The sequence below is a fragment of the Kwoniella botswanensis genome, chromosome 1 (genome assembly GCF_036426115.1).
Source record: "Kwoniella botswanensis chromosome 1, complete sequence".
NCBI lineage: Eukaryota > Fungi > Basidiomycota > Tremellomycetes > Tremellales > Cryptococcaceae > Kwoniella > Kwoniella botswanensis.
The window spans coordinates 3,113,893-3,134,226 of NC_088599.1; the positions used below are offsets into that span (position 1 = coordinate 3,113,893).

The window sequence follows — 20,334 nt, forward strand, 5'->3', positions numbered from 1 at the left end:
CAAACGAAATATGAGTACGTCTCACGGTACCTGTTGACATAGACATGACATAGATACTAGATTTGAAGACCTGGACGATTGGAATTTATACCCTCGCATCGGATATCGAAAAGAATGCATCGCATGACCTACAAAGATAGCTTCTCGCCTACGGTTCCTGTTCCATCACACTACTTTCGATCACACTTACTCATCCTCGTTCTCCCCTTTCCGTGTCCTCCGCTGCTGACTTTACCAGGGCAGTCTCGCTGTTCGCATAAGCTCCGGAGGAGGCTGTGTCGTCGGTCCGTCTCAGCCGGAAGGAGTTCTTCTGTTTAGATGGTTAGTAGTCATTCACATTCGCCAGTCGTCACACTTACGTCTTGGTACGATAGACCTTGTAAAGAGCTCATCTGGTTTCGAAGTGATGACCTTGAGTTGAGCATCGCCTGGTCATGATCATCAGCTAATGGTCCATCCACTGAGAAGTGACTGGAGTTGACGTACGAGTAGCCCAAAGACATGAACTTTTGGTTGAATAAGTCTGTCGACATGTTAGCGTTTCAACTGGACCATAGCGTTGACTTCAGACATGACTCACTGACAAATCACCTCGATCGAGCAGATCGATTGAACACTGATGACCACAACGAAAACAGTGGAGCTGTCGTCGAGATGCATCCATCCGATATCCAATCAATATACAGATATGGATGAAAATGTTTCTTCGTACTCACACAAGTGTCGCAGGTAGTTGAATCTCCGCTGACATCCTAGCTCAACAATCCTTGATTAGCAGGCAATCAGGGTAATCGGTGCATTCGTCAACCCACCTCATAACTCTAGTAATGATCTTGTTAGTGTGTTGCCAACCGGTCTTTGCCTTTCTCAAGCCATGAACGATGGATACCGTCAATGCTAGGTCTGCAGCCATGACGGTGCTCAACTGAGGCTGTGATATCAATATACGGATCTTGAAAAAATCTTTGAACGATGACTTACCCATACGTAAATGGCGATCCAGTATCTCTGGCAACGACGCACGTTTCAGTAAGCTCGACAACCTTCATTGTCAGATCTTGGGAACGATCAACTCACACTTTCACCTTCGACGGTGTTCAAACGAGAAGAAGTGATCTTCATCAATAGCCCTGATGCTACAGAGGCTGCCCTGTTGAATGCCAGTGGGTCAAATAGGATCAATCAGTCTTGTCGGGACTGGAACTCACATGATCAGCAGAGTTGGCAAACCTAATAGGTATGATTTGTTGTTCAGTCGCCAAGCTCTCTCCAGATACACAAACTATTCGGATCACCAGTGAGGAACCTCATCATACCACATCTCATTTACTCTGCACTCACTTGTACGACCGTAGTGGTCAAAATGTCAAATAGCACAAACCAAGAAAAACCTATTAACGAGAAGTCATATCTTCAGCTCGATCGCGTTCGCATAACGGTTTCAACTTACTATCAATCAAGTAAAAATTGGTATATGTACCATAGTTATACACGAATAATCTGAACATCCAACTAAAGAGGCTGCACAATGAGGTAATCTATCAACAATCACTGCATACCTCGGTCATGTCAGCACAACCGTGAACTTACTATCCAGTAGCAGCCATCGATAGGATCAAGCACCAGTACTATAATATTCATTTGTGCCGTCAGTGCAGTCCTACAGTTTATAATCTCGTCAATGTTGCTCAACTTACCACCACCAACTTTGACCACAATCTATCTCCTTTGGAGGTATTGGCATAAGTGTAAATCTGGTGTATGATAAATCCCAAGAGGAAGAGATCTAAACCGAACCTGAAGGATCAACAGCGTCAGTATGGAATTTTTCATCAAGATGATGTCCGGTGCATGCATCCATCAACTTACCCTACAATGTATGGGCCAAACGAGATTCCAAAGCCTTTCTTCAGATAAGTGTCTCTGGCAATATCTTCGAGGGTCGAGTCCATGTTGAATGTAGGTAATACTGGTTATCATCAAAACACAGGAAAACGAGACAGCCTACATATGAAATGATAAATTCTATACGGGTTTGATAAGTAAGAATACAAGACTTGTCATATGTTATACACGGAAAGGGGAGGTAGGACGAAAGAAAGGGGGGATCCAGTGTTGTTAGCTTGATTGATTGATGATGTATATATATTTGTATCGTAGGCGTTCTTATATTCTTAGGATCGTCAATGATCTTTTTTCCGTAGCACTGCATCTCGCCTGTCCGTTGTGACCCGAAGCTGGCTAGAATTCACCTTGATAGCCTTTGACGAGTGAAGGGGCGCTTTGATCATTGTGTGTGAATTCTACCTTTCGTGTACACACGCAGCAGTCCCATCTGACTAAGAGCTCTTCGCACGATTCTCGAAGTCTACCAAGGCTCGGACGAACTCCAGTGGAATGTCAGCGGTTCTTCATATGTGTGAGCGTGTGTGGACAGAAAGCTGATGAAACAAGTGATAAACACACAAACATTGTGCCTTTGTCCAGATACCAAAAGGTGTGGACAAGGTCATATTACGAAGCACGGATCGATTGCTTCAGTAGAACATACGAAGAATGACGGTCCTCTGAGTTACATACTGTACGATCGTACAGTGAGATATTCAGCGCTTGCGTACGTGCTGGCTGAATGTCATGTGATCATCGGAGGGTCTACGGACCTTTTACACATCAATGTCCACATGAAAGGGTACGGCCACAAGTCTTCTACGAGAGTCACAACGAGGATATCATACATGCAGGGTATAGAATACACAATTGAAGCGAACTGCGCGTCCGTTCGAGTTACATATGACATTTAAAGAGGAGGTAAACTTCTCTTACACAGTGGGCAGATGGTCTGTATAACAAGCAAGATCAGCAAACAGTGAGATAAAACTTATGGGATATTATCTTAGGCGCACAAACGATCACTCACCTTCACGGCCATCCACTGACTCAGGCAATCCGTGTGGAACAGATGACCACAAGGAGCCAAGGCGTAATTCTTCCTCTTATTGCCCAGGGCAGCTCCACCCGTTCCTACATGCGCAGACGCATGATTGTGTGACAGGTCAACTTCTTCCATACAGATTGAACATGTCTTTTCGCTGGATAACAATGGATGAAAGGCGGCTGCTGCTTCTGGATCTGCGGATGGAGAAGGAATAAGGGGATGATAGTTGTATGATTCGGGTGGTGCGAGGGACTTTGGAAGGCTGTATGGTAAAGTCATTAAATGGTTAGTCAGTACGATATGAGTAAATCGAAACTTCGAATAAGCACACCAAACGAAATGGGGGAGGACTTACAAGAAAGAAGGACCGAATCTCTCTTGAGCGAATAACATCGCAACCTGGGCCAATTGCCACCATACGATACCCCAAATCCAATTGGTCTTCTCGATGAAGAACACATTATCGGCATAGGCAAAAGTGTCTAAGTCTCACACATAACTATCAGCGTTCATCCCTAAACCTGCCTTGATGCGTCTAGAAGTTTACAAGACTCACACAGGGGTAGAGCCAATCTTCCAGCTGTAGTGCCAAGGACGAACCACGCATCCAAGGCTCGTGTTGAACCTCTTCTTGCATTTCTCCAGATTTGAGGGAGCCAAAATGAATAAAGCCCAAATAGGAAGAACGGTATGACCGAAGGTAGGAATGCGAATTGGAGGAAACAGAACAAGAAACCCAGGATCGCGAGCCCTACATGCCATAGATGAGCATGTAGCGATCAGCGATATATACATAGAAATGAATACTCACATCTCATCAGCGGATGTTCAGTGAAGAATGCCTTGATACTGGAGATGAAGGAGATCCTTCGAGCAGTACCATTTCCGTCCACCACCGTCACCCCTGATAGAGTGGCTCTGTCTTCAGTTGCATTAGCGGCTGTAGGCTGGTTCGTGCTAGTAGTCGTTACTGGTGCGGTAGAACCTCTCTCAGGCGCTTGGATTCGGTGTAGCAGTACGGCGTATCTCTAACGTTTGACATACGATCAGCAGATGGTTCGTGAATTCACGAAAGTTGATGCCCTACTTACAGGACCAAAAACAACCGCTGTACAAAGACACAAGAATCCGGGCACCAGCATGGGTAGACTAGCTTTATTGTCACTCATTATACCCACAACGACATGTGCTGAGAAAACCCAAGAGTCGGTGATGGACATGATCACGATGGTGTACACTGATACTTTCGATAGTGACGAGGGTGTACGGGTTCGTTCCATTTGGCGGACAAGGAGAAGAAGGACGATAAGCTGGGAGATGGTTGCATAGCCTGCATCTGTAGATTTACGAAAAGATCTAATGTCAGCCGTCTGCTCGTTTTCATAGCTAATCGAAGCACTACACTGATTGGTCTAGCTGGAGGAATGACTCACAGTTGATACTCCTCTCCCAGAACAAATCAATATCAATCCCATGACCGTCCGTTATACCCATAGCCCAACCACACTGATCCGCAACTATCACACCTCCCAGACCATTTCCAACTTCCCAATAAGATGGTGGTCGAGGTATAGACGACTTGATCCCAGTGGGATTCTGCACTTCGTGTCTATAAAAGTCAATCTCTTCTTTCGTGATTCCATTGGGGAGCGGCGGGAGTGTAAGGTGAATCAGGAGTGGACAGGTGGTTTGATCTGATATATCTGCAAGCGTAAAGATCAGGACAGATGATAAGTATAATTACAGTTCCAGGTTTATATAGATCAGACTGACCGTCATCTCTGAGATCACCAATCATCAAATTTCCATCCAGATTCCTGACCTCCTTTTCCAGTTCTCTCAATATGATTTCCTTGATGACTATCTGATGTTGTATACTCCATAGATACGGTAACTTCCTAATATCTATCCTCATACCTTCCGGTAGACCGTACAAGTTGTATGTCCCATTAGGCAAGTAGTGTAGTCCAAAGAAATCGTAACCTATCGATCTGTCGGAAGAACCACTTTGCACATCATTCTGATGCTCGCCGTTGTTTGGTGAAGGTGATTTGTTTGACGTCGACAATGTCAAAGAACCTTTTATCCAAGTCCAATCTTCATACTTCTCCCAATCCGTTGCATTCGCCTTATACTCATCTTCAATTTCAGGTGATACAGATGATATATTACGTTCTTTCAAGTTCATCTCCCATTTCACCGTTTTGTTCCATTCCCATTCCCCTCGTAATTCTTCTGACAGGGTCGAGTTCCATTGTCCGGTCGAGTTCAAGTCTGGAACTGAGGACAGGTGTCTCCAATATGGATCGCTTGATTCACTTGCCGAAGTATGCGACTGAGGATCGAACGAGATTGGATGAAGAGTGGACGAACGGAAGAAACCAGTGATGTTGGTGAAGAATTGGTGATGTGAGGGGTTGTAGGTGTATTCGGGCGGTATCAGAGATGAAGGCAAAAGAGATGGTATTGATGGCTGAGATATATATGGCAGATTCAGCTTATGGCTCTATTATATATACCATAATTGTGATCCAGATTCTGATCAAGGATGAAAATAATGTATATGGCATGAATCACCAGTTTGCCTTGTCGACAACAATGAGAGCAAGCTGTGTACTATACGTTCACCCACTCACCTCTGAATAATTCCCCTTCATCGTCTCATTACTGTTGATCACCCCGACCCACTCATCCCTAATGATCTTTGCATACTCCAGCTCGCTCATCCTCGTCCTCAGCTCCCCATCCGGTCCGATCTCTATCCCCGAGCCGATCGGATGATTATTCCCACTCATGAAGAAGAAGAAGGCGGTGAGGAACAACATAGATGTTATGTTGGGTCGGGGAGGCGGTTGGGGCTGGAGTAGCTCTGGAGGGAGGTTGGGTATCTGAAGAGGTGCTGTGCCGGTAGTGGTGATGGTAGGACGAGGTGATCGAGGGGAGGTAGGTCGAGGGGGAGGAGGAGGAGGAGGGTTGGATAGATCTCCCGAAGGAGTAGACGCAGGTGGTAATGACATGCTGGGCAGATGTTCCTGCTGTATGCAAGCTTGAGGGAGCTTGAATGTCCCGCTAGAGCTGCCGAGGAAGCCCTGATGTTATGGATAGATGATTGTTAATGAATCGTTGAGGAGAAGAGATGAACAAGAAGAGGAGAAAGACGAGATGAGAGATGAGTGAACAACGTAACGTAATTGACGACAATGACAACAACAATCTCACACCAGACTCCATTCTCACAACCTATAGATCAAGTCGATTCATCTACCTGTCCATGCATCCATGCATGGGAAAATCAAGTGAGTGGACAGTGAGAAATCGTATGCACACGATACATGAATATACACAGATGGTTCATCATAGCTATATGAACAGGAAATTCCCTCCTATAATCAGACTATCCCGGTCAACTTACCCTATACTGAGCATCCCTGTCTACCCATATCCAATAGCTCTCATCACCCCGTCGCAGTCTACTTCTTACCCCCACCCTTTCCCTTCTTGCCCTCAAACCCAGGTCTGGATTTCCCCTTCTTACTACCAGTACCTTTATCCTTGATACCCAACCTCTTATTCCTCTTATCGTCAACCCTCTTAGCGATATTATCATTTCGCTTCTTGGCAGCTGTAGCGGCAGATTTCTCCAATTCCTTCTTACGGTCAGCCCTATAGCGTCATGTGGATTAGCAAAGCGACCTCTTTGAATGTGGTTGGAGTAACGAGATAGATCAACTTACCAAGCCAAAGAGCTTTTACTCTTCGCCTTTTCCTTCCTCTTAACAGCTTTCTTCAATATAGTTTCATTGTCCACAATCTTCTTACCAGACGCTCTCTCTTCTGCTTTAGCCCATCTTTCCCTCTCCTCGATCTCTTTCCTCTTATCTTCGCTCAGCGAGCTCAAGTGCAATTTATGTTTCTCCAAGTTCTCCAAAGCCTGAGTAGGGTTGGACAGCTGTTTGAAACCGAGTTTGTTTTTGGGTTTAGACGAGGATGAAGACGGTAATGAGACAGACGGGAAGGATAGGGATGAAGTGGGGTCTTCTCTGGGTAATTGAGGAACGATGAGCTGGGTCTGGATAGGAAGGGAGGTATATTAGCTTTTGTGATCAAACAGGAATGAGAGGAATGATGAAGAGGACTAGTCAGTCATCAAAGAGAGAACGGTGTCGTGACCCTCCATAAGAATGTGGTAATGGATGGGGTATCTCAGAGCGTTGCTCGTGTTTGTGAAGCAAGTAAACCTCTTTACTCACCTTGGCGACCTTCCCTTTCTCTCCTTCCCTTTTCCTCTCCTCTTTCCTCTTCTCTCTCCTATTATCCCTCAATTCACCTCTTCTCCTCCTTCGTTCCTCCTCCAAAGCATTCCTCGATCCAGCTTCGTCCTCAAAGTTGACACCCCGTTGCTTCTTGAATGAATCAAGTTTGTTTTGAAGTTTAGCTCGGAGTTCGGATATCGACGTTGACGGTGGAAGAGGTTGGAGGTTGGTAGATGCTGAGGCTGAGGTGGAAGCAGCTGATTCGGCGGTGTTCTCATCAACTTCACCGTTGAGAGGATCGGATGTTGAAGTGGATTGAAGCTGATCGAGAGTTTTCTGATTACTGGGGTCGAGCTGAACAATTGAATGATTGTCAGTCTGACATCTCCATAATAGCTTATAAGAATGTTGTTGGTTTATATAATGGATGTGCAGCTCACCTTATCTTGCTTGACTTTTTTCTTATGCTCCTTGATCTCTTCACCCGTCTTTCTCTTCTTGTTCTTCATCCATTTGCTATCGGCCTGTAAACAAACACATGGATCAGTATGTTTTTTAATCTTTGCGGGGTGAATGTTCAGTCAAGTCACCAGACATCTTCCAGAACATACGGCTCTACGTTATTACAATATACGGATCTTACTCACCACTTCTGGATCAGGTGCAATATAATACTGAGCAGGGATAAGACTCAGCAGAGTGGTAAAAGTGGAATTATGCTTTTCCAGTGATTTCAGCAAATCATCCCTGGGAGTCGGGGTAATCGACACAGCTGTTGAGGACGCCATCGTGGATGATCAGCTGCTTTGGCTCTTGATTTCTAGAGCACTATGAATGATTGATGGAATAGGATGAAGTAGCAACAAAATGTTGGACGATCAAGGACGTCTCGCAAAGATATTTTTCAAAATTAATACAACTCGACACGTGGAGACTGTTACGTAACTGGTCTGACACCGAACCTTCTCAGCAACTCGCATGAATTCAAGATTATTTACGTCCATATCTATATACTGTATGCATATCAAGGATATATTCGTATGAGATCATATGGAAGTCAGGTATAGTAGAGAGCATAGGTATAGATATAATATGATGGGAGAGAGCTCGACAACGAATAAGAGAGAAAGATTGAGTACAGATGAATGTATGTATAGTCATAAACGATTTCGTTAATAGGAAGGAAAAGAAGAATTGTCTATATATAAGTACGGTTGAGCGATACAATTCTAGTCTAGATATGACAGGAGACGATAAGGGTATGTGGGCGATATACTTTGGCATAAAGTGTGATAGCAATCCTATTCGAGGACTATTCAGGAGGTTAAGGCGGTATTTGAGTTGAAGACGATGAGGTAATTTGTTCCAGGGGAGCAACTGATCGTTATATTCGATCGTGTCTGGAGAACGATGTGTAAAGTTGATGATCGGCCTATCTATTTCAAGAGGAAGTTGGTAGCTGCCAACCAAGCCCAAACTACCGCACCCGATAAGATGGGTAAAGTCAAATTATCGTCTACTCCCAGGTCTATTCGGGGAACGTCAGCTGGTCTTCGATGAATTTTGTATAGCTGTACTCACCTAAAGCTTCAACCACGGCACCACCCAGTCCTACTACCGCAGCAGTGACCCATAATCCCCAATACCCATGACCCCAATCTTCCACATCTAACACTATCCATCTACCTTTACTACCACTCCACCAGAAAGTAATCCCAATCAAGAACCCCGTAACACTCGCAGCCAAGAAACCAGCTAATGATTTTCTTGGGGCGAATTTCAGAGCTTTGATACCTGGGACATGGGTAGGTAGCGGTTTGGTATATTTGCCCCATAATCTACCAATCGTCGAGGCGGTGGTGTCGGACCACGATAAGCTGTGAAATATCGAAAGTTAGCAGGGATCGTTTTGAGAGACGACATATGATACTCACGTCAATATAGCTACCACAGCTACATCTCTCGGGTAGAGCGACAACACGGTGATTACTCCGATCAGATACCATACCACACCATTAATCTTGTTCCTTTCGCTTTCCCTCATCAAGAAACCCAAATAGTTTTCCCATATTTCTGCGAATGCCGGGAACTGAAGTCGGAAAAAGTCGGTGACCGTTACACTGATCAGACATGAGGTAAGGACCGTTATGAGTGGTTTGAGTGTCGGTGGGTTGAGGTAGTTCAGGAAAAGAGTCAAGAAGCCTATGAGTAGAAGCGGATGTTAGCGACAATCTTCTCTTATATGACATCCGCGTGTTCTACTAGAAGCAATCATCTGGTTATAGGGTATGACAATTTTAAGACTCACCAATGGAAGAATGAAGTGTCTTTCTCGGTATCTCCCAATCGACAGCTTTTGTCGGTGTCACACCCGGACTGGGTTTTCTTTTCACACTACTTGATCTCCTCTTTCTCGTCACTACCGGTCTATCCCCTGTGCCAGTTTGTGTGGAAGGTGCGGGTGGCGGAGGTACATGTGTATTCGTATTGGAAGGTAAATCTTTCTGCGTGTTATCATCGACTGGCGACGTGTTATCTGAATCTTCGGTTGGTGGATCAGGTATAGTAGGTAATGTGTTTAGATGATTGATATTATCCACCAACGATGATGGTCTAGCTGATCTAGGTGGATTCTTCCTCATTCTTATCTCAGTATCACCACTACCATCAACCTTGGATGACGAAGGCAAACTGGGATTACCGTTCATTTTACTCGTATTGATTGGAGTTTGATTTTCCTTGGACTCGTTCTTGCTTGATGTACGAAGTGCTGGTGAACCTCCTCTAGTAGGTGATACCGATAAAGAAGACCTTGATCTACTCCTTGTGCTTCGGATGCTACCAGCGGATGGTCGAGGTGAAAGGGAAGGTAATCTATCGGGAATGGTGGATGGTGAAGGTGACGGGTGAATGGCTTTGGCTTGGGCCATTTGATTGGTGTGGGATACGAGTGTGATAGGTATTCTGTTTTGGCCCTTCCCGTCAGATACACAGCCAGATGGTCTATCTTGTCTTCCTTCTAGGTTGCTTCTGCGGTAAGTCGGGTGGTCAATGGGCTGATAATATAGTCTATGACATGCGTTGAATGAAGAAGGGATACGAAATGAAAAAAAAAGAAAAGGAAGGCGCAAAGGAAGAAAGTCTATTGAATCGTGTATGTTATGTTATATTAGACTAACAACAACGCGTCCTTCACGTGGCATACTCATATACATACCATACGAGTACATACACTATGAATGGGTCTGTGCGCGTCGACGTTGTTGGGAGATAACCCCGATGTATGCCGCCAGTGTAAGTAGGCTAACTCCGTTGGTGTGGCATTGAGCAGACTTGGGACCCCGCGTTGACATCCTTCGATGCATGACAGATTTCCATTTCGACCTCATGTCAATAATCGATATTCATGCTCTATCCTATAGCTCATATTTTCAGCATACAAACACCACAATGGCAGCGACACTACCGACACTACCACCACAACAGCCACAGGCAGAATCATCCACTTCGGCAGGTACTTCCTCAGCGGCATCAGCAGAGGTGTTCAAGAGACTACATCCAGCTCAATATCTTTCAAGGTTCCTGGCCAAAGGGTATCGATCGGATGGCAGGAGGATAAGAGATTGGAGGGATGTATCGATAAATGTTGGTGGGTGAACCGCCAATAGCGCCTATGAGACCCAATCTATGGCTATATTGAAGAAATATATGATTGATATCTTCCGTTGTTGATCGATCATAGGCTCGATATCAACTTCTAATGGATCGTCATTGGTTAGAATGGGAGATACCACTATGGTTTGTGGGATCAAGGCAGAGATAGCTGAACCAACGGCTCAGAGTCCGAATGATGGTTATGTGGGTGAGTGTGATTCCGGATCTCTATCACTACTCCATCGGAAAACAGACTGTTGTGATCAAATGGGAATGATATGGATCAAACCAGGGGGAGGATGGACATTGTCAAGATGTATCGCTTCATATTCATTATCACTGTCGATTTGAATGACTCGAGATGCTCACATATGTATCATTGATGAGAAGCTAACCGATCTATCATCCTTGCTACAGTCCCTAATGTCGATTTACCAGCATTATGTTCACCCAACCTCAAACCTGGTCCACCTGGAGATGAAGCTCAGACGATATCGAATTGGTTGAATGATCTGATAGTTTCGTGAGTTATCTTCGTATTTTTTCAACCAAGACTCTACCTTCATCATAAGGATATCATCCTATCCTACTGTATCGTACAGATCATGACCGCTATAGAATCGATGATCATCAATTCATCAATGTCCCAACACAGCTAACGTCCTAAAATTCCTGTCACAGCTCAAACACCATCCCCACATCCTCATTAGTGATATCACCCGGTAAAGCCGTATGGGCGTTATACATCGATGTTGTATGTATCAACTACGATGGGAATGCGTTCGATGCTGCTGTATTGGCAGTGATGGCTGGGTTGAGGAATGGTAAGTTTGATTTCTCTTCAATGGAAAATACTCTTGTGAGCTGATCTGTTTCGGCTATCATAGTCAAATTGCCCAAAGCTAGATACAATGAAGAGAAGAACCAGACGATATGTTCAAGGAATGAGAAATACCCTTTACAGTTGGGTAGGATACCGCTATCTTGCTCGTTTGGTATATTTGACAGGTAAGTGTGGTATATCTTGGAATCTCCGATTGTATCTAGAATTCAATTGCTAAATGAAATCTTTTATGATGATACAGTACCTACCTTCTTCCCGATCCCACATCGTACGAAACTCCTTTATTACCTACGACATTGACGATAGCGCTCGACGAGCACAACCAGGCGTGTCTGATAAGGCAGGAAGGATTGGGTGGTACCAAGGGTAAAAGCGGTGAGAGGGTGTTGGGTGAAGGGTGGAGTATGGCTGAGGAGAGGGTGAGGGTGCTGAGGGGGATATTGGAAGTTAGTGGTATATAGTAGCAGGACGAGATGTATGATATGTTGACGGGACATGTGAGTGTATGAGACGATGAAACCAGGTGTGTGTGTGTGTGTGTGTGTGTGTGTGTGTGTGTGTGTGTGTGTGTGTGTGTGTGTGCGTGTCACTGATTTTGTAAGATCTAATTGACGCATTGATCCTCGTTGACAATCACCATTATTGACAAACCCAAATACAACGCACTGACCACCGTGTCAGCAAGGTTATTTATAATCCATCCAAGTGATTCAAACATTGGAACAAACTGCGGATACGATAACCTCAATATAGGGATATTCAGATTTCTAAGAAGATATAGCGTGTAGCATATACTTAATTGAGATCATCTCCCATCCCGTTCCGTTGTCGACCATAAACTAATACATTCTTACCGAATCACACCCAACAGACTAGGGACCTTTCCTCCACAACGTGTATCTCCTCAACATCCGCAGCTGGACCGACGCACAATGGTACACCCTATACCCCTCACTCCACGGTGTATGATACTATACGGTGTAATACTACTGTCAGGTATATCAATATGGTTCATGAGGGATGAGCAAGGTGGATTTTCGTCGTGAGCCATTCTTTTCTCGTCCCTGGATTCGTCATTGAACCACTGCGCTAATTCCATTTTGTACACAGTAGACTAGATTCACTATCGATTCCCTCTTCATTATCCAACCCATTCTCATCCGCCCGATGTCCCTCATCATGTCGACCCGATCCATTCTCCCAACGTGGACTGCTCACGTACCCCTCGATTGAGAGATACAACGAGACGAGGTGGATACCCCTCCCTCCCTTCTCTTCGGATCATAAGATCAAACTGAGTGAGGTGGATTATACGGGGAGTATAGATCCTGAGGTAGAAGGAAGATTGGCAGAGCAGTTGACAGCGAGATTGAATAGGGAAGAACCGATCGAAAATGAGGAAGAATGGGAATGGCTGAAAGGCAAATTGGTGGTCTTCTTAGGTGAGTCTGTTGATTTGGTCAGTCATGTAAATCATGATAGGATCTGATATTCATCTCTCTGGGTGTAGGTTCAAGGTCAGTATCTCCTCTGTCGTTGATGATAATGGGTCGATTCATAGGCTGAACTTCTCTTCTATCCATTTCTCATCATTATCAGTCGTGAGTTCGGTTAAATTCCGCTCACTTCATCCTCAAATCATGATTGACCTTTGACCTTCCATGCTTCTGTCTTGGCACAGACGATAGAAACAACGTGAGCTTGCTATTCGAACTATCCAGTAACGCAGTCGGATCTGCTGATCTTGTTCTCTTCTACAGGTCGAGCAGCTATGTGGCGAGATTCACGGTAAAGCAAAATCATGGGGTGGACATGTAGGAGGATCCTGTCATGTCGAGAGGATAGACTTTACTATAGTATGGTGGTTCTCGTGAGTACCCTTCTGTCTAAGCGGACCATTGCTTTCTTTTCATCACTTTGCATATCATTGAAAAAGTCCTCGGAAACCTTAATTCAAGTTTTGTCAACTCTAGTGTTTACCGCCCAACTTTGGTTTGTGGCTACTGTATCCTATTCTGCAGATGTACACTCATTATCTAGAGTTTCTGTTTCCACAAGTCCACCGTCCAGTGGTAGTTGACCACTCCTTCCTTTACTTCTCAGGTACGGTCTAGTCGATGATGAATCCCTCGACTTATGGCGTAAGCTCGAAGCCCGACCAGTCACCTTTGAAAACCGGATCAAAGATCTATTCTTGCCTGCCATGCGATCTGACGGGTTTGATAAGACACCGGATTTGATGGTGGTCAGTAGTCTATTCTGGGATGAAGGTTTCATTAGAGATGTGAGTGAATCCTTCCCACAAATACATCACACAGTTGAGTAGTGAAGCGATGGAAGGAAGGGACCTTGTTCATATATGCTTGTTACTATTTCCGCAAACAGTACCCCCAACTATACCCACCCAACCCGCCACTTCCTGCAAATCACAGAGATCGACCAGGTTTTCTTCTAGGTCAAATCCAATGGCATCAATCCCGTCTATCCGATCTGTTTACCTACCTGAGGGACATATATGATAAACCGGATTTACCGCTGATGTTCCGTACGAGACATATTCGGTCGAATATGAATTATGGGGGTGGATTGAAAATCATTCAAATTGATCAGGGCGCAAGGGACGTCTGTGAGGCCATGGGAGTGAAGATTTTCAGATGGGGCGATTTGCTGGAAGGTGTTTCGGAGTGAGTAAGCTTCTCATACAAAGTTGATTGTCACTTTCGACATGCTGCTGATATTGGACTTGTATGATCAGCTATTACGACAAAGATCAACATTTCCCATTAGGTGAGCCAACCAATAACCCTATCATAAGCGGCAGATTTGATCGTTGAATTATGACTTTCGTTGGTCATACAGGTCCCAATACATACCTGTTTGGAGAGTAAGTGTCATCATCCAATGTTGTTCAGATGTCTCGTAGCTGACTTCTAGTGTCTTTTGATAGTATGACGTTTTTCTACCTACGTAAAGCCCTCACACCAGGATGTTGGATTTGCAAAGAGTAGGACAAAGCTACAATTGGAAGGATCCTGAAGGTTATTAACATGTATATATATCAACAGGACATATAGACTTTGTAACATAGCTTAGCTCGGCACTGCAATGAACAAGAACTGGAGATATATCACAAAGATATTAAGAAACATATACTCGATGCTCTCATGCAACTGCTACATAAATTGTAGGATGCTAGTAGGGCACAGATACTATGTCGTCATCACATTATACCTCTACAATCTAAGAAAGATACATCAGAACAGTACAAAGTGATGAGTATCATCCACTAATTTAGCGTACACCAGATTTAGCTACTCTCTCCTTCTTTCCATGCGCTCCTCATAGACAAAATCCATAGTTGATCTTCGATCAGCTACCAACCTGCCCCATTCGAGGTACAACCTGAACATGTAAGCCACCATATCTTCTTTTCTCCAGTGAGTCGCTGACCACAATTTACCCGCGTTGGCTATATCTCGAGCCAGCGCTTGTTCGCCTGGCGTCGATGGGAGTCCTTGAAACTGAACGATCCGATACCATCAGTAACATCTCCAAGGGGTGATGATTCACTATCGGAATGCTCACAAAAGCCATGACGTCGTACAGGTCTGAATAATCCATTTGAATGGGTACGTAGTGCACCCAAGGCTGAATACGGTCCGTCCACCATTCAGCTGTAAAAGTATGGTGTGAATTCACAATTGTCAGTTCTTGATTACAAATATACAGTAGGAACGGATGACTTACGCATGATGGTCGCTTTCAAAATCAGTGATCCAGAAGCTAAGAGTCTCTTAAATCTAGCAGACCAAGCGTTGCCATCGCTATGTATAATGATGTATCAGCTATGAGCTATGATTTTACGTGTATTGATATAGGTTAAACACTCACACATCGATAACGTATTTGTAATTCAAAGCCTCATCGTGAGTCATCTGTTCTGTCCATGAAAATTCTTCCATGAGATCATCACACGTTCCATCATCAACATTACATTCTACCATGACAAAGAATATCAGCCTTGTTCTATACCATGCATACATGACATCGGTCTGAGATTGTCAAACGTAAGCCTCACGTATAGGTCCACCTGTAAATCCCAAATCCATTGATCTCTGATTCCAACCATCCAACTTATCCTGTTTGATCACCTTTTGCATCTCGACCTTCGATCTTATACCTTTTGGTGGTGGGATATAGTTCACTTTCAAATTTTCATTCTCATCTTCATCTTGATAATTCGTCAAATAAATCAATCTCGTTCGATGTGAAGTTCTCCAGGGAGTTTCAACCGAATGGACCGTACCGGTATTTGAACCTCTCCATAATAATCTATTATTCTCCTTTTCCTCAAATGGAATTTCTAACAAACTTTCATCTTCTAACCATTGTTCGACCGGAACACCTAATACGTCGGAATGTAATTTGGTTTTTGACAATGTGAATATAGGCATCAATTCGTTCACTTTAGGTATTTTACCTGCCAATGCACCGTGGATGGGGATGATATCGGGATGAGAACAAAGGTCCATACTTTGAGAATGAAGAGAGATGAATGATTTGGATGTAAGAGAAGTGTCGGGTATCCAAGTCGGATTAAAAGATTGTGAGTTGAACGATCTGATTGCTGATCGTGGGGGACAAGCGGCTGACCAGTCGGAAAGTGTGAGATCGATCTCGTCGTCTTCGTCGAACCCTGTTATGTGTATATCAGCAAGTGTATCTCTTAGCTTCATGCACTACTGCTTTGCAGTATCATCCGTGTCGATAAGGAACACCTCTCACATTCATCCTCTTCAACATGCTCTATCAATTCCCTCCTGTGATCCCAACCAATGAACGATCTGGGAGTATCATGTACCGACCAAACAACTTGCATGTCAGGCAAATACTTTGCGATGGGTCTCAGCAGTTCTGTCTGTTGTTCTAACCTCTCACCTGCACCTTGTATGTCAGCTGAATAAAAGACGTTGGTCCTGATGGATCCTCTTTTGATACGAAGAGTGTAGGTATCAGTCGATTTGGAAGTTTGCTGTATACGATTATTAAGATCTTTCGGGGAAAGTGCACGGAATGGGAGAAGGTCATGGTGAATCTGATCGTACTCGTCTGGAAGAGGGACGTCGTTTTCGCTATGTGGCAAACAAGAAAGATGAGCATTCCATAACAAGCTAAACACAATGTGAATACCCCAAGAGTGTGACCTCTTGCTTGAGAGTCAGTTCACTCACACAACATATTCCCACCATTTATCGAACCCCTTAGGAGGTCTCCTCCCGTATCTCCTCTGATACTCCCTAGTAGCTTCCAACAACGTCCTACTTTGTTTTGCGACCTTCTTATCCCACGTTTCCCTTGCATTTCTTATAAGCTGATGTATTGGATGAACCGTACTCTTCGGGTTCACCTTGAGTAATCCATCTTTCACATCATGCTCCTGAGCTGTTCTAGCTAACAAAGCGGGGGGAAGGGGTGCTCGAGGTATTGGCGATCGAGATATAGCTGGTCTCTTGATACTGAGCGATTTCATCGAATTACCAGGAATGAGATGAGTCGTATGATGTGATTCTTCTTCGTCATGCTTGAACAATGGTCTAATAAGTATCAAGCAGATGAAGAATATACCAAATCCATAAATGAACCATCTCCTCGTTTTTGAAATGGAAGCAACCCCACCTCCGATCGTGTTCCACCTCCTTCGCCTAGTCTTACATTGTATATCCCCATCTTCAAGCTCGTCCTCAGACCTCCGCCTCTCATCCGCTTTGGCCCACACATTCTGCAAGCTTGCTAATCGAATGGCAGCAGCTGCTTTCCCCGGATCTCGCTTGTATGTCGATAGCTGAGAGAGGTGTTTCTCCTCTGCGAGGTATATGTTCGGTGAGACTGGTCGAGATGGGAAGGGCTGGGCGAATGTAGGAGGAGATATGGTGGGTGTGAGGTATGTGTGAGGACGTAGGGACATGTTGGGCAGGTAAAGAGTCGGAAGAGCACGATAAATGAAGATGAACTCGAGCTGGAAAGTAAATACTATAAAGTGATGATTCTGATAGTGGGACGTTGATCAAGTGATCCTTGCTGAACAAAGGAGTAGAGCATAAATAAAACCCTTTACCTGACTTCGTGAGGAGTTGGCAAGGAGGATGGATATAACATGGGAAGATGGGAACCGGGGAAACCAAGGGTCGAGCGTCCCAGGGGGATCTGTTGAGTGTTTGAGGTTGTATAAGGTGGATCGATATAACGATCAGTCGTATTCGAAAACTGACCACCATCTTGCATCTTTCGCCTCTTTGGGTTTCATCGCGATGGTGACTACCTCCTTGATTAGATCGTGGTCTCTAACTCCCCCTTCTCCCTGACGATCATTGATTCTTTTATCAAGCTGAGACATCATTTTGTAGATATGAGTCTAGTCATATCCTTATTTTCCATGGAAAGAAGCACAGGCACCCGCTCGAGCTCGAAGTTGAGTTGAGTGAATCACACCTGCACACGATGACAGGGACTAGCTAGGTGAGCATTATTAAGCATTAAGCGTTAAGCATGTGAACAGCCCTCTTCCGTTGTTGCCGACTCGATGATGTGCTGCATAGAGTGTTAGGAAGGTGAAACAATCAAGTGGGGATGAGTTATTGAATAGGAGGGACAAGGGTGAAACTGGAGAAACAAAATCTACAAGGCACTATACATGAATATGAAATCGATCGTCAAGTGGATCAGTGACATCGAGAAACGAGAAAATTCACATAACACATTGTTATCACTCTGCTTTGAACATACGTGACCATGTATGCACGAATAACATGTTTTCATGCCAGTATCGTCGCTCGAGGATTGCCCCATGCTGGTGGCTCAGTTACACGATCACTCAACAACTGATCCTATATTTCTCGGGCAAAGGATATTCATCGTCCTCATACTAAATCAGCAGCATGGCCTTGACCTGATGACAATGCATCCTGGCTTATATTGACGGTGTGCAGCCCTCTGTGTCCCGTGATGGTACGTCTGAAATCAAAAGACTGCTACAAGAACACGTGACGTAACAGTTCATACGCTTCGCTAAGGCGAGTGGTCGATAGACAGGTGTGTTCGTTTTTGCATCCTCTGGTCTCACTATTTGATAAACAAGAATGACTTGGTCTGCCCCCAGTGGGGTGTAAGATGGTAGAGTTCTTTTGACAAACATGCAGCTCCTGAACCAGAGTGACCGATATTACAGATTGTCATTATATCTCACTCGATACGACTCTCTACGAAGGTGTCTTTCGCTCGAACTATAATCGGAAACAGGGGGCATCAGAATGTCGTCGATATCGAGCTAGATCACGAGGAAACGTACCTTGGCCCTCACATCTAACTTCTAGGAGGTATGTTACTTCTCTTTCACGTAATCCCTCCAGTTATGCTCCTCCTCAAAACCTAACAGCTTCCTAGCCTTCATATTGGTCAATGGTGCCTCGTAGTCTTCCAGTTCTCGTGTGATCTTGACATTCGGACGTTCCCTCTCCAGAAAATCTTTGGTCTTCTCCCTCAAGGTGATCGTATTATTCGTGGCATTGAAGACTTGAAAGCCCAGACCGTTCTTCATGAAAGCGCAATGACACAATTTACCTAGATCCCTCGCATCGATATAACTCCAAGCATTTCTCTTTCTACAAGGTGGGTCGGCGAGATATTTGGGGAAGTTCAGTGCGTATTCGTGGGGTTCAATGACATTGCCGATTCTAAATGCGTAGATGTCCGTTCCCTTGAATCTTCTGGCAAAACTTCTCGCTATCCTCTCTCCACATAATTTACTTGTCGCATAGGAATCCTCGGGATCGCAATCGTAGGTATCTTCTTCTAATGGGAACGAATGATAATCTGATTCACCCTGAGTGAAACATACCCCATAAACCGTCTCCGAACTAGCTATAATAACTTTCTTGATACCCAATTTACATGCTGCCTCGATGACGTTGTAAGTCTGTTTCACATTCGAAGCGAACATCTCGTTATCGGGCACTAACAAGTTACGAGCATATGCTGCGAAGTGGACGACAGCGTCTGGGATAGGTGGAGGGTGGGGAAGTGAATATTCGGACATGTTGAAATGAGAGGTGAAAGCGTTGAATACTTGTCCAGAGTCTGTGAGGTCGGTCTTGAGCGTGTAGACATCTGGATTATCGAGAGGGACGAGATCTAGGTTGAGGACTTGATGTCCTTGACTGAGAAGATAGGGAATAGCATGTTTGCCTGCTTTGCCGGAACCACCAGTGAAAACGATACGCATGTTGATGAAATTGGGCGGTTTGCGCGATCTGTGATTGGTACAGAGGAACGATAGAAAAGACGAACAGATCAAGTCCAAAGGTCTACAGCAACACTATATATAGCACGATGGAGAAGAGCGTCTCTTAGACGTCATAGTCACATGTAGCCGTTGGTACAGTACTTCCTCCGGCTGCCGGTGAACCGACCATTGCGTAAGTTGAAGTATCGCCCATGTGGGACTAACATAGCCTCTGAACGTAGAATACAACTTCAGTTAATGATAGTAAAATTTAGGCTTGCACATCCTGCCAGCTTGCGTGATCAAGTAGTAAATTGTAGATTGCTCGTGTGGACTTGGAGAAGCTACTCTGAGTAGTACCGGTCGGTGC

General features: G+C 44.6%; 8 protein-coding genes across 8 annotated transcripts; 2 read left to right on the forward strand and 6 right to left on the reverse strand.

Moving 5' to 3' along the window:
* Positions 1 to 190: 190 nt before the first annotated feature.
* On the reverse strand, positions 191 to 1,952 carry L199_001206 (uncharacterized protein; the record flags this gene model as incomplete). The annotated part of the gene is made up of 14 exons (XM_064886961.1): positions 191 to 310; positions 360 to 428; positions 487 to 523; positions 581 to 643; positions 717 to 752; positions 813 to 931; positions 982 to 1,008; positions 1,078 to 1,150; positions 1,209 to 1,282; positions 1,342 to 1,391; positions 1,451 to 1,521; positions 1,591 to 1,628; positions 1,698 to 1,797; positions 1,870 to 1,952. The coding sequence occupies 14 exons, from the start codon at positions 1,950 to 1,952 to the stop codon at positions 191 to 193; spliced, it is 960 nt and encodes a 319-aa protein (XP_064743033.1).
* An 845-nt stretch (positions 1,953 to 2,797) lies between these two features.
* Positions 2,798 to 5,952, reverse strand: L199_001207 (uncharacterized protein; the record flags this gene model as incomplete). The annotated part of the gene is made up of 9 exons (XM_064886962.1): positions 2,798 to 2,839; positions 2,918 to 3,197; positions 3,291 to 3,417; positions 3,492 to 3,686; positions 3,747 to 3,963; positions 4,027 to 4,271; positions 4,369 to 4,638; positions 4,709 to 5,408; positions 5,572 to 5,952. 9 exons carry the CDS (start codon positions 5,950 to 5,952, stop codon positions 2,798 to 2,800), a joined length of 2,457 nt encoding a protein of 818 aa, XP_064743034.1.
* A 453-nt stretch (positions 5,953 to 6,405) lies between these two features.
* L199_001208 (uncharacterized protein) lies at positions 6,406 to 7,976 on the reverse strand (the record flags this gene model as incomplete). Its single annotated transcript, XM_064886963.1, has 5 exons — positions 6,406 to 6,598; positions 6,670 to 7,004; positions 7,186 to 7,542; positions 7,629 to 7,712; positions 7,836 to 7,976. The coding sequence occupies 5 exons, from the start codon at positions 7,974 to 7,976 to the stop codon at positions 6,406 to 6,408; spliced, it is 1,110 nt and encodes a 369-aa protein (XP_064743035.1).
* Positions 7,977 to 8,624: 648 nt separating this feature from the next.
* On the reverse strand, positions 8,625 to 10,118 carry L199_001209 (uncharacterized protein; the record flags this gene model as incomplete). The annotated part of the gene is made up of 4 exons (XM_064886964.1): positions 8,625 to 8,716; positions 8,770 to 9,065; positions 9,123 to 9,390; positions 9,497 to 10,118. 4 exons carry the CDS (start codon positions 10,116 to 10,118, stop codon positions 8,625 to 8,627), a joined length of 1,278 nt encoding a protein of 425 aa, XP_064743036.1.
* A 520-nt stretch (positions 10,119 to 10,638) lies between these two features.
* Positions 10,639 to 12,147, forward strand: L199_001210 (uncharacterized protein; the record flags this gene model as incomplete). The annotated part of the gene is made up of 6 exons (XM_064886965.1): positions 10,639 to 10,837; positions 10,931 to 11,050; positions 11,260 to 11,365; positions 11,524 to 11,666; positions 11,730 to 11,850; positions 11,928 to 12,147. The coding sequence occupies 6 exons, from the start codon at positions 10,639 to 10,641 to the stop codon at positions 12,145 to 12,147; spliced, it is 909 nt and encodes a 302-aa protein (XP_064743037.1).
* Positions 12,148 to 12,618: 471 nt separating this feature from the next.
* On the forward strand, positions 12,619 to 14,694 carry L199_001211 (uncharacterized protein; the record flags this gene model as incomplete). The annotated part of the gene is made up of 10 exons (XM_064886966.1): positions 12,619 to 12,728; positions 12,800 to 13,145; positions 13,197 to 13,203; positions 13,368 to 13,381; positions 13,447 to 13,556; positions 13,790 to 13,970; positions 14,072 to 14,370; positions 14,442 to 14,473; positions 14,546 to 14,570; positions 14,634 to 14,694. 10 exons carry the CDS (start codon positions 12,619 to 12,621, stop codon positions 14,692 to 14,694), a joined length of 1,185 nt encoding a protein of 394 aa, XP_064743038.1.
* A 303-nt stretch (positions 14,695 to 14,997) lies between these two features.
* On the reverse strand, positions 14,998 to 17,651 carry L199_001212 (uncharacterized protein; the record flags this gene model as incomplete). Its single annotated transcript, XM_064886967.1, has 7 exons — positions 14,998 to 15,207; positions 15,272 to 15,360; positions 15,434 to 15,510; positions 15,578 to 15,683; positions 15,765 to 16,382; positions 16,472 to 16,818; positions 16,918 to 17,651. 7 exons carry the CDS (start codon positions 17,649 to 17,651, stop codon positions 14,998 to 15,000), a joined length of 2,181 nt encoding a protein of 726 aa, XP_064743039.1.
* A 1,413-nt stretch (positions 17,652 to 19,064) lies between these two features.
* L199_001213 (uncharacterized protein) lies at positions 19,065 to 19,964 on the reverse strand (the record flags this gene model as incomplete). The annotated part of the gene is made up of 1 exon (XM_064886968.1): positions 19,065 to 19,964. The coding sequence occupies one exon, from the start codon at positions 19,962 to 19,964 to the stop codon at positions 19,065 to 19,067; it is 900 nt and encodes a 299-aa protein (XP_064743040.1).
* Between the last annotated feature and the right edge of the window lie 370 nt (positions 19,965 to 20,334).